This window comes from Carassius gibelio, chromosome B17 (assembly GCF_023724105.1).
Source record: "Carassius gibelio isolate Cgi1373 ecotype wild population from Czech Republic chromosome B17, carGib1.2-hapl.c, whole genome shotgun sequence".
Classification (NCBI taxonomy): domain Eukaryota; kingdom Metazoa; phylum Chordata; class Actinopteri; order Cypriniformes; family Cyprinidae; genus Carassius; species Carassius gibelio.
The window spans coordinates 3,188,718-3,202,680 of record NC_068412.1 but is presented as its reverse complement, the minus strand read 5'-3'; the positions used below and the strand labels follow the sequence as shown (position 1 = coordinate 3,202,680).

The window sequence follows — 13,963 nt, the reverse complement described above, 5'->3', positions numbered from 1 at the left end:
TAATTCATCTTTTTTTTTTTTAGAAATAATTAAAAACCTTCTGCTTTGGGGAAAAACGCCTGTTTTCTTTTATTCACCGAGCGTAAACGAACCCTTCAGTAAAAATTCAGGAAAACATATTAAACATTAAAGTAACGAAGAGAGACTAACTTTCAGATCAAGCTCTGTGCACGCGCGTGTTCAGTCCGAGCCGATGCTGGTGTTATCTGGAAGTGTTTTTACGCGTTTCTCTATTGCACACGTGAGCGTCCTCATTGTTGTAATCGACAATTCATAATTTTATCAACATGTATAAATGCTGTTATTATTATTAATAATAATAATAATAATAATAATAATAATAATAATAATAATAATAATAATAGTAATGTTGTGCTGTGCGCAGCGGGTGTAGTGTGAATGATCTCCAGCAGGAGGCGCAGTGGAGACTCGAACCTCCTTCAGTCTCACACTGGAGACCCTCGCTGTCCTTCACCCCTAAGCCTCAGACTGTCCGTCTGTGAGGCCAGCAGCTCGAGGGCAGCGGAAGCGCTTGGGGTTGTTCTGTCGAAAACAAACCTCTTAAAGGAAGATCGGATTTAGAGACCATTCGGGCGCCAAGATCCCTTACACAACAACAACAGTGAAAAACACTCCTCACCAGTCACGAGCTATCGGCAAACGTAGCAAATAAGAATAATGAATGATATATGATGCATTGTTATATATTAATAATTGTTTATGCATTACAGATTTGATATTATTTTCCATGTGCAACACACTGTACAACACACAAGAATCTACCAAAATCAAAAATGAAATATTTATTACAGCATTTGTGACTGAACACCTTTGAAACATCACGCCACAGTCCTCATACAAGTACTGAATGTATTTGTGACAAAGCTCGAGGGAGACAGTTTTCATCTTCTAGTGGAGCACGTGCTGATAAAGGAAGGGGAATCATGGACATAACAATATCAATGCCACAGCAGATCTGAAACTAGCAAAAACATTCGTCTTCAGTTGAGGTAAACACATAGAATATCTAACATGAAACAATTAATAGACTGAACTCTGAACGAAGTTTCTTACAATATTCTCTCAGCTTCTCACCGAGCTTTGAGTTCATAATTTAAGTTCTTTTTTTTGTCATCCTTTTAAAGTTTTCCTCCGCGTCGGTCGCGTCTCTGGAGTACTGTGCAGAAGCGCGTGCGTCTCTGTCGTCCTTCCGGCGGATATAGATTGATCCCACTGCTGCGGGGGGCGGCTTTCTCGAGGATACACGTCCTTCATAAGGCTCTTACTCTGAGAGTCCCAGATACAAAATTAATAATAATAATATTAACAATAATAATCAAATAAAAACGTATAAAAGCAACACAATCCAGTGCTTGGGCAATTCAAACGAAGAACTTCACCTACAGGGCAACATTCATTCATGGACCAGAAAGGGGAAATGCATGAGGGAAAAGAGCAGGAGGAGAGCAGGCTCCAGTCGGCAGAAGCTCTGATGGAGGAGGAATCATCGTGGTGCGTTCCTCTCCTCTGCTCGGGGTCGGCACACACAGTGTGAAAAACAGGGCAACGATTTACTCTAGGACTAGCTCATGAAACATAAACTGAGAGAGGATACAAATGTACAAGATTTAATTTAGTTTCTATGCTTTTATTCTACAGTAGTTTGAACTCTTGGAGTCTCTTTTGTCTTTTTTTAATATCTTTTTTTTTTTTTTTATGGTGTGTGTGTGTGTGTGTGTGTGTGTGTGTGTGTGTGTTTAATAAGCGGAAACATCCTCAGTTGATTTGAACAGACACCCAAAACTTTACAAAGTGTTTCTGTCAGCTCTTGGTCCTCCAGCAACAAAAGTAACAAAAGTTCACAAGATAAAAAACGATCACAGCTCGTCTGGAATTCCGTGAGAAGCTTGTAATTCTGCTGTCGGATGCTTCAGCGCTTTCTCTTTTCCTTCACAAATCTTTCGTGGGGTCATTGTCCAGTATTGGTTGGTTCCCTTCGGTCATTGGCCGGTCCAGCAGTGCTGTGGTCAGGGGTCAGAGGAGTCGAGGTCGAGGAGGGGGTCTGTGCATTAGCATGGCCACACGGGTCGAGGCTGATGAGGAGATGACGAGGGGCTTCTGGTGGAGGAGGTGATGCCCACAGGACCACACTGAGGTACGAACTCCCCGGCGCGCCTCGATTCACCTGAGATTCAGAGAAACACACAGTCAGCGGAGCGAGACCAGTGCGATCTGGATTCAGGCCACGTGTCTGCAGCTAATGCAGATCTTTCAAACAAAGAGCACACTTGAGCAGAGACATCTGAAGACGGCCTGCATCTCTGCATGCTATAGTGACATACTTAATAGGAGATACATGTAGTGAAAGCTAAACTTATTTAGACATCTCTCACAGTTTATTCGCTATAGTTTAGATAATGGTAATAAAATATTACAAGAAGTCAGAGTTGAACTGTTAATGTTGTTAATGTTAACTAATTAATGTTGATAATGTCAGATAACTTTTATAAGAAGCTAGAATGAATTCTCCTGAATAGCTGTCAGCTGTTAAATTTAAGAACACAGTTAGATAATACTAATTCAGCTTAACCAATTACCAAGCAATGCTTCATTTTGTTCAGTCTGTGGTGTAAAAGATCGCATTAGCAATTCAAGATAAAACATCTCAGCAAAACATGCTCAGGTCAAAGTGTCTGAACCATTTCCTTACTTACATAAATGAACTATAGTGTCCCGCACTCACTTGTAAAAATATATCAAAAATTTAATCTGAATTATTTTAGTTTTGACTGTAGAGGTAGAATTCATTTCACTTATCCATCCTCAATCACGCAGTAGAACAAGACTGTTCAAAATGCATGCATGCTCCATTCTCTGGGAATCGAACCCATGATCTTGGCGTTGCTGGCACCATGCAGTGAATTGATGTGGATCTTTCAGGAACAACCTAATCTTATCAGCGCTCAGAGCGGTCGAATCCCAGATGAAATCAGTGACAGAACGAGCTGCGCCGCTGCAAACTGATTTGATTCAAGTTCCTTTACGAACTCGCTAAATTATTTAGGGGCTGGTTAACACCTCTCAGTGAACAGCACAATATCCGCTTAATATAAAGGACAAGATCTTACACGGGAAACCATTAATTGAGCCACAGACCGTAAAGAAAACTAGAAGCACAGATGCATGTGCTGACCGAATACATTTATAGCACTGAGCCCTGACTCAGAAACGTGCCGTCATGTTTTGTAACATGACCCCAGGGGCATTTACAACAGTCATTTAAAGTAGGGACAGGGTCACTCCAAGGTCATCAGGCACTCACTGCACAATCCTGGAGTGCAGGATTCTCCACACAATCATCAGACATGCACGTGTTTATTAAAGTGATCTTGTAAAACCTAGTGAAGCCACAGTAGCTCTTCCTTTAAATGTGCAGCAGATGTGTGCTGCTGTAAACCTCGGTCTAGATCTGCATCCTTCAGTCACAGCACACCTCTCTGAGCACACTCCATCGCCGATCATAATTAAACAGCAAATACAGCATATTGTGTGTGTGTGTGTAATCGAATCAGAGATGGCTAATATTCCTCTGTATTAAGCTATTAATCTAATTGCTCATGAAGCATAAAATATGTTTCGTAATTAAATAGTCTCAAAATTATCCCACACCGTATTAAAAATTATCCAAGCTGAGCAAATGTTGTCTCCGCGGCTGTTTTAGGGAACACTCTCGCCACGTTTCATAGTCTATTAACGAGGGGGGGGGGGGGGTCGTCACAGCATCGCTATGGTGACCTACAGGAAACTGCCGTCTATTTACATATAAAGGGTTCTTTTAATCAAGCAAAGTGTTATTATATTGAGGCTCATTGAGCAGGAAGTAGAGGTGTTAAATAAAATCTTCTGTGCCCTGCCACCTTTGGGACGTCATACGTCTTGATTTCTCAAATGTCAGTGGTGCGGCGCCGGCGGCCGTCTCAATCAGACGAGGAGATCTCTGCGTTTACATGCGGTCGTTCTTTAATGCCATCCTTCCGTAGCCCACACGCTCTCATCTGCAGATATTCCCATTCCATCTCCCTCCGTTCCCAGTAAAAAAGAAAAGACGCGCGGCTTCCCCTGGTGAAGGATGGCCGTGTCACCCGCCGTCTCTATATCTCTCTCCGGGAGCGTAATGTACTGCACTGCTCCCGTCTTTGCATATAAGATAATTTGGCCATCAATCCTTCCCCTGACGGATTTATGTCACTCCGAGGACAGTTTCACTTCTCCTTTTTTATCGCTTCACTGGAGCCCGCTTAATTTCACCCCGTCATATTCTACCCCAGGAGATGCTCCCACCCCAACTGTCCAACATTTGCATTGGCCGCATGTGACGTGGAGCGCGGCGCCGCTGCAGCGATAAATAAATCCTCCTTTAGTGAAGGAAACATTGCTCGAGCGGCGGCTCACCTGACTTTTCTCCTGCCCCTGATGTTTAGCAATCACAGAGTAAAGTGAAGCGTCTGTGGTGTTATTTTGGGCTTTCAGGGGAATTCTGACAGGAAACGGACAGGAAAGACTCTTGAAAGAAAGGCGGAGAAAGAAAAGAGTCCCAGTGTACTTACTTCCCCCTTTTCTTTACTGTACAGCCGTTACATGTAGTGCCACTGGCCGTCCATGCCCATATTCATGCCCATGCCACTCATAGGACCTGCAGAGACAAACAGCACAGACAGTCAGTGCCCAGCAGAGCCCAACATCCCAAACACACAGGAGGAGAACAAACTGACAGTTGGGGAAACTGACAACAACTCCGAGAAACCTGGTTGTTCTTTCATTGCTCAGGTAAGGAGTTTAAAGACACATCTTTTTAGCCAAGCATTTACATGATGAATCTCGTAACTCTACTTCAGCTCTATCTGATCAAATGCACATTTTCATTCTTTTGCTTGGGTTGAACACATCATCTTTGCTTGGTTGGAAGAGCAGCTACTCTAATTCAGTCTCTATCTGTTTCTCTGTTTCTGGGTATTGATTGAGGAGAGATGATGCCAACCCCCCAGAAGACCTCAGATGATGGTAACACTGGAACAACATATAAAACTACCAAATATTGCTTAATCACAATGTTTTATTCCAATCACAAAGTTTAATGATTCTTACTGTACATTTCTGCCACTGTCACCACTAATAACCTACTCCTAAATGTAATGTAGAAACATGAATATTTTCTGAAAATCTACTTCGTAATGATTTACATTGTGAAAAGCGCTATACAAATAAACTTGAATTGAATTGAATCTTCCTAAACAATGGTTAAAATCAATATGATGTGTGTTTCCCAAAAGCTACTATGGTTGCAAGTTCTGCTGTTACCAATAGAGTTCAAGGGAACTTTTGGTAAACGCACTCATAGATAGCAGCTGAGAGAGAATCTAAAGAGATATGAGTCTTTTGAAAGCAGGCTTCTGAGCAGTCGGAGATATTTTCTGTTCTGAAACTCTATGGCTGATGATACTGTACATGGGGGCAACTCTTTGAGCAATTTTGCTGGGCAACTTTTTTGAGCAGTATTGCTTTGGCACTTTCCCAAAGAGAATGGGTAACACGTTTCTATCTGGATACTTTAGACTGGTCTGTGTCTCACCTGCTTGCCCGTTGATGGCAACATTGCTCAAAACTTTGCCCCTCATGTATCATTAGCCTCATCTCCTTTAGCAAGACACCTGAGATTACTGGAAGAGAAACATCTGAGAATCAGGATGTCTCAATGTTTTCTTCAATTCAGCGCATTACTTAGACAGAGGTGTGCAGTCCTGCAGAGTTCAAGCCTAATCAAACACACCTTAACCAGCTAGTCAAGGTCTGTGGGATTACTAGAATCCTCCAGGCAGGTGTGTTAGGCTGATGATACACGAGGACAACTTTTTGAGCAATTTTGCTGGGCAACTTTTTTTTTTTTTTCGCAACATTCCTTGGGCAGTTTCCCTTTGAGAATGGGTAACATGTTTCTATTTGGATATTTAAGATCAGTTATGGGTCCTGTGTCTCAACTGGTTGCCCAGGAACATTGCTCAAGATGTTGCTCAGTGTATCATCAGCCTTAGAGCAGGATGCAGCTAAACTCTGCAAGACATTGGCCCTTCAGAGCAGGAATGGACACCCCTAGTCTAAACAAAAGAAGTGAGATGTTGAAGAGATGATCATAGGAAGATGTCGCTGGATCTCACCTGCCGGCCGGATGCCCATGTGTTGCTGTCCGTCCAGCACGAAGCTGCCCATGGGCTGCCCCTCCGGACTGTACGCCGCTCCCTGGCTCACTGAAGGATCAAGAAGAAAACCTGAGTGAAGTCAAACGTGGACACCAGGGGAAGAAGAGAGAAGACACACCAGACAATCAGCGATTATCCCAGCAGCAGCCCAAACACGATGAGCTGTTCATCAGCCACACACACACACACACACACATACGCCTTTCTCCAATGTATGCATCAACAGGACATGAGGAGGTTATAACAACAGAAGGACGTCTATCTCTTGACTTGCTTCACTGGTCTTGGGTTCAGCAGAGAGATCTAGAAACCATGCAGTGGTGCTGATGCTTTCGCTGAAACTTTGCTTGAAAATCTACATTCATGTGCTGGTGTTTTCATCAATAAAAATGCCACTGCTACATGACCTGTCCATTTCATTCAGTTCATTTGTGCTCGAATCATCCCAGCTTCAGCACAGCAAGAAACATTAACTCGAAAACAAGACAATTTCTTTTACGTTTCTGGTGTGAATTCATGAATGCTTATGGAGATCATTTCTAATGGACCATAACACAAAGAGAAACAGTGAAACGCTCCAGAATTACTGTAAAGTTCTCCTGAGGCCAATTAGCATTGAGATTCACTAATGTCCCTCCAACCAGCGAGATAGAGGAACATCCAATTAGATTCAGTCTTCTCTCACTGGAGCATATAGACACAGGAGAGAAGCTCATGGACTCTCAAGTGAGACACCAACAGTGTTGAGAAGATGAGATGATGTTTACCTGCTCGATTTGACTGGTCAATCATGGGCTGCACTATTCTTCTTCTGGCATTAATGAACCTGAAAACACAAGAGAAAAACAAGACCCATTACATCACCTGCCATCACAAACCCAACACGTGGCTGATATTAAACACTTAGTATTAGTAGCATTAGCAGTTAGCGGTGTTGTAGTACTCAGTTATGGACAAGACCAGACTAAGTCCAAGATCCAAGATCATAATTTCTGGAACATTTGGAATCGGCCTGGACTTGGATTCGAATTAGCTGATCTTGGCTAATCATTAAAAAAATAAAAGATATATATCTTGGACTTGAGGTGTTCTCTTGTGTACTCAGTCTAGTCTGGACTTAAGTTCTACCATTCCAGGTAAACCAGAACTCAGGAGTTCAGGATTGTTCATATTTGAAAATATAATTCTCTGATTTCTAATAAATGAAAAAGTCTGAGTAGTTTACTCTGCCTTGTAGAAATGAGATCTGGAATTAATTCTCCAAGACAATCAATCAGATACGTGGAGACGTTATCTGCTTCTCAAACATAATCTCACATGTGTCTTAAAGGAGATCTCAACAGCATGCTCAGATCTGCCAAGAGAGATCACAGCCATTTCTCATCAAATGATCTGAGCTGTTCTCCACATTGATTTTAAAGCTCTATACTCTTCTGGATAATCTTCTAAGAAGAAGTTGATCATCAAACAAGCAACTTCAGAGACTACACTTTAGCCCGAGCCTCGCACATGCACAAACATTATTCTTCATGTGTTAGCGCACACAAGGCATTCAGAAGGATGGTGAAGTTTGAGATACAAGCGGCTCTTTGAGTGGGTCCCCTGCCCCCTGGTGAGGGCCCGTGGCAGGGGTCTCTCTCCTCTCCAGCTGTCTGTAAATGAGCTCCAGGCTTTCAGCAGCTATTGTTTTGTCAGCGAGACCATCAATTAGCCTGTCTGAAGTTTTATCACCAGCACGAAGGCAAATAAGCCCTGCTCCACAAAACCTCTCCTGCAGCTTTTGAGCGCCGGACCGCCGGGGTCATCGGGAGGTCAGTGCCAGCCCAGGGAACCGTTTTAATGCAGAATGGGCCGTGTCAAAGGCAAAACGGCCGGGAGAGACCTGTACTAAAAAAGCCAGCAGTAAAGGCCCCCACATGTGTTTGATATTAGAGCGAGGGTTCGGATCATGCTGGGGCTATCCCGCATAAAAGAAGCGGGCGAGCGCACACAGGGCGACTCTATGGGACCGGTCATTAGATACAAGCAGGACTGGAATCAATTTGAGCTCTAATCCCTCCTGAAGCCGCCGTACATGCTCTTACCTTCCATTAACTTAAACGCTGTGCCTTCACAATGACATGCTGAAGCTCCCTGCACGAATGCTGGGAAAAGAGGAATATGTCTGCTTTCTTTGTCTGAAACACAGGAGCGCTTCTAAAGGAGCACTAGTACTGAGCCACATATATAACTGAGTGACAGAGAGAACATCATGAACATGAGTGTAAACACACACACATGTGTGGGTACTGAGATCATCTGTCACATGGACACACACCTGTATCAGCAGTAGACTACTACTGGGCTCAAATGTGTGCTCAAATATCTGTGTAAGATTACTCTAAACTGGACTGATGGAGGTCAGTATTTACTTTATTTATATGTGTGTGTGTGTGTGTGTGTGTAGTATACTGTTTATATTCATTATGTATATATATCTAAATACAAATACAAGCATGTATATATTTAAGAAATATTTATAATTCATTATAAGGATATTCTTAAGGCATTATAATGCATACATAATGCATAAAGCTTATATGTTGTATCATCTCATGAGTATTCATAAGAACAGTTTTTATGTATTATAATATTTTCTTATTTGTGGTTATAGCTATTAAGTGTATGATGATTTATAACACAATGACCTCGTTGCATCCACTTTTACAATGGATTATATTTCTCATAGTTATAATATATTATAAGTCTCATATCTTGCCCTTTTTCTAATGCTACTTGACTTAAAGTGGTCACTTATAAGTAGTAATAATAATAATAATAATTCTCTGAAACAGCAATGAGATCTCAGATCAGATGAATGTGTATGATTGACCGATGAACTGATTATTTTGATGGTCTCCTTCAGACAGCTGTTGTGTCGTAACTGACGTGTGTCTGACAGATAAACTGACTGTAAGTGTCTTGTCAAGTACATCATCTTATTCTAGCATACTTCCATTCTTGAGCAGACTGATACTCTAATGAGAGTTAGTTGGCATGTAGTGGCAAAGTCACTTATAGTCGACTGATTAAGGGGACCATCAAAATAAAATCTAACTATATAAATCATTGCAATATTTTTTTCAGTTGGAGTATTAATCTCACATTTATTAATTAATATTAGCTCCACAGAAACACTCAAATAACTCTGACCATCTAACTAGTCACAAGCTGTAGTAAGATACTGATCTGAAATAAACAAGTCAAGATATGATACAGTGCATTATACTGTAAATGAAGAAGATTGTGTTATAAATAATCATACTCTTTAACTTATAACCACACATACCTAAGTTTTATGATGTATTATAATTGTTGTTATGATTATTCATGAGTTGATATAACATATTATAAGTTTTATATATATATATATATATATATATATATATATATATATATATATATATATATATATATATATATATATATAATGCATTATGCATTTATTATAATACATTAAGAATACATTTATAATGTATTATAAATACTTGCTTCATAGAAAGTGTTTTTTATACATATTGTATTGACTGTATTTTTTATTTTATTCATAATGTACAGTCAGTCAACCATTACCACAAAATAAACACTTGATCCTGATTATAGATTATCACTTAAATTACACCCTAAAAAAAAAAAAAAAAACTTGCCTCATAAACAAGAAATACCAGAGAGAGACAGAAGAGTGATTTATGCATTTCTTTAAGACTATCTGCTGGGACTGACCGACCTCCCTCACATGCACACACGCACACACACACACACACACACACGCACACACACACACACACACACACACACACACACATGTTGCCACAGTAACCCTGCAGGAGCGGCCCAGCAGCGCTGTGCATTCTATCAGTGTGAGTAAAGCCAATTGAGATTATCAGACCCTCTTCTGATAACAGTTTCACCTCCTCCCATGAGCTGCTAATGGGGTGTGCTTAGAACAACACCCACCAGCACACACGCACACACACACACACGCACGCACGCACACACACACACACACACACACGCACACGCATACACACACGCGCACGCAGGCACGCGCACGCAGGCACGCACACACACACACACACACACACGCACACGCATACACACACGCGCACGCAGGCACGCACACGCACACACACACACACACATACAGCACTTCTCTCCAAACTCAAGCCTTCATTTCTGTCAACTTATTTGATATTTTGGTTGCACTTTATTTTACAGTACGTGTACTTACATGTACTTATAGTGTACTTACAGTGTATTTATCTAGGAAAGTTCTGGTAACACAAGGTAACTACATGGGGTAGGGTTAGGTTTAGGGGTAGGTTCAGGGTTAGTACCTAGTTATTACATAGTTATTGTAATTACTATAATAAGTACATAGTATGTGAACGAGAAACAGGACTGTAAAATAAAGTGCTACCGATATTTTAACACAAGAAATAAAACATCAATTTAATGGATACTTGAAATTTTGAATTATAGAGACAAATATAAAATATAAACAAATATAAAAACACCAAAAATGTACAAATAACAAAACAAATGCACCAAATACTTAAGATTCTTAAGATTCTCAAAAATGGTAAAGCATAGCTTATATAAATATTGAACTAATGAGGTGTTTAACCAAATCAACAGGCGTTCAGATGATTCAGTACATCTATCTCTGTTCTACTGAAGCAGCATATACTACGACAGCGGAGCTGAACACACACACACACACACACACACACACCGCTGCGCTCAGCATGGGAACCCCATGCTGTCTTCAAACAAATAATTAAAGGAGAGGTGAAGGGTCAGGACAGGGTCATTTCTCTGGATATGCCACAGAATGTGTCCTTTACTGCCGCTCACAACAAAGACAAACGCTCCATGAGACGCAGCTCAGAATACTAAATGCTCTGAAGTCCCTTACACACGCTCGGTCTGCACATGAGAAAACACATTCAGAACAGTGCCACTTTCCACTAATACAGTCCCACTGCCTTTAAATTATAAACCAGAAACCCCATGCTCTTTGGAGAACTGTTAATTTAAGATTGAACTAGTAATTGTGATGCAGTAACAAGATAGAATTAAACATCAACTATCTGTAATACCTTTCTAAAATTATGATTTGTTTCTGTCCTATTTCAGCAGTCTTAACCTCATAGCATATGGTGGTAATTAGGTATATTAAATTCACTATAGAAAATATTTTACAATTTATATATATATGTGCAAATTATAAATTTATCAAACCAGCATTTGTTACTATACTATACTGAATGACAGCTATATTTAAGCTACATGTTCAAACCTGTACATGCAATTATTTCACACATTGTAGTATTTTTTTCATTATTTTTATTATTGTTTAAATAGTCTGTTTATAAAATTATTGAAATATTGGTATATTTAGTTAATTCACATTTTACATGCATTTATACACACATATTTGCACACACACACACAATCACACACACACACACACACACACACACACACACACACACATATATATATATATATATATATATATATATATATACATACACACATTTGTATTGAAATTACAGTTTTGAACTGTATAATTATGATTAACCATCTCCAATTCTGATTTGTATTGTCCTTTTTTGTACCCTGTTGGAGCAAGTTTTGCTGTCTCCTGGCTTCATAAAGCACATGTGTGATCAGACAGTGCAAACACACATGGACTCGCTGCGGAGGTGAGTTATGGACTCAGGACTGCAGGAGACCACTTGAGCTCGCTCTAGCGTGGAGCTGCATCAACATCCACAAACCTCACTTCAAACACACCTTCAGCAGCCAAACTCTCCTGAGAGACAGACCGCGAGTCTCAGGGGCAGGTCCAGGAATTCCTGACAAAGAGCGGGGTCACGTGATCAGTGTGTGTGTGTGTGTGTGTGTGTGTGTGTGAGAGAGAGAAAGAGAGAGACGATTATGGCCTAAAATCAAACGAGCGATTTAAAGGCCTGTTTGAGGGTCAGGACTTGGTTCTAGGGGTCAGGTTATAATTGGGTAAAGGGTAGGTTTAGGGTAAGGGTTCGGATGAGGCTCTTAGTTCTGATGGGTAGGGCTAGGGTAAGGAGCTAGATATTGTATTGTGTCAGTGAATTTCCTCACAAAGATAGCTATACAGAGTTTCATTTTGGTGCTGCAGTAGCACTCGCCTGGCCCCGGCCAATCATACGGGAGGGTGAGACGAGAGCCGGCCAATCAGGAACAGGGTCACCGGATTGACACATTCACGAGCGAGAATTCAAAGCCAGCGCACCCGCCTCACCCCGCATCTGCTCGTCAATAAAAACATCCCGTCCTGCCAGAATATCAGACCCAACCAACCAAAACTAATGAAGTTACTCTTTAATGAGACTCAAAAACAAATGAACAGATAATGAAATAAACAGAGAAAACAGCGGCGGCTCGAGGGAGGAAGAGGACAGCACCGCTGTCAACTTTGACCTAGGAAGTGTGCGCAGATTAACACGCAAGGCACAGGTTTAATCAAAGCAAACAATTCCTCGGTTTACACCCACTAACAGGGTCAGACGTGTGTCCACAGGCCAAACACACACCAGAGCTGTCTCTCTGTCTCTCTCTCTCTGTCTCTTCTTTAAGTTAAAACAGGAGTGGTGAGACCAGCATTACCTCACCCGCTTGATTTACTGCAGATGGACGAGTGCAGCGAGTGTGTGTGTGTGTGTGTTTCGCTCCGTCTGTCTGTCTGTGTTCTCCAGCTGTCTCCCTCTCGAGGAGGTGTCTGTCTGTCTCTGGGTTCTGGGGTGCAGAACTCATTAAAACCCCGGTGGAAAACCAGACTCAGACTTATATGTTTGTTTTGTAAACTGACACGATTTAACGAGCTGCTAATTAAAATAAATCAATAGCACTGCGGCACCGACCCGTCCTCGCTGTCGCTCTGTCTGGATTGTGCTAAGTTCTTCTCGGACGAGCGATTCTTGACCACAACAGATGGGAATCAGACCTGTCCTGTGCAGCAGCAATCAACAAGTTTGTTCGTATTAATCGTACATTTTCTTCAATTCACTTGGTCCACTAATGCAAGACAACGTTCTGGGACGCAATTCACGAACAACAACATAACTCTTTGGTTAACAACCATAGTATGATGCATTACATTATCTTGCTCATTTTGCTCACATGCATGATCTATTTAGTTCCCCATGTCATGGTGATAAGAAACTCTGCTTCTACGCACAAGTCCAGAGCTGTAACTACACGCTGCTGTTTCAGAATGTTTCTTGCAGCTCTGGATTCAGGAAACATCCAATTGTTGAACTATGTTCTTAGCGACAGAACTTGTGAGCAGCAAAAGCAGCCCTGATCGGCTGTAAAAGGGTGGGCTCTGCATTTACCATGGCCACATGACCTCTGTTTTGTGTCGTGTCATGCTAATGTGGATTAATATGATGGTCCGATTACCAGTGTTCCTAGTATTGTTTAAAGGGATACTCCACCCCAAAATGAACATTTCGTCATTAATCACTTACCTCTGTGTCGTCCCAAACCCGTAAAAGCTTTTTCGTCTTCGGAACACAATGTCAGATATTTTGGATGAAAACCGGGAGTCTTGTGACTGTGCCATAAACTGCCAAGTAACTTACGCTGTCAAGCTCCAGAAAAGTATGAAAACCATCATCAGT

General features: G+C 41.3%; 1 protein-coding gene across 7 annotated transcripts in view; it reads right to left on the bottom strand.

Moving 5' to 3' along the window:
* Positions 1-780: 780 nt before the first annotated feature.
* The window catches only part of LOC127975811 (homeobox protein Meis2), a 71,075-nt gene continuing 57,892 nt past the window's right edge, over positions 781-13,963 (bottom strand). For 5 of the 7 annotated variants that reach the window (XM_052579799.1, XM_052579801.1, XM_052579804.1 and 2 more), the window contains exons 10-13: positions 7,022-7,080; positions 6,213-6,323; positions 4,608-4,693; positions 781-2,185 (exon numbers count right to left, since the gene is read on the bottom strand). In XM_052579799.1, the coding sequence (XP_052435759.1) occupies positions 4,635-4,693; positions 6,213-6,323; positions 7,022-7,080 (229 nt within the window). In that variant the 3' untranslated portion in view covers positions 781-2,185; positions 4,608-4,634. The remainder of the gene's footprint in view (positions 2,186-4,607; positions 4,694-6,212; positions 6,324-7,021; positions 7,081-13,963) is intronic. The other 2 variants (XM_052579802.1, XM_052579806.1) reach the window with 1 other exon arrangement.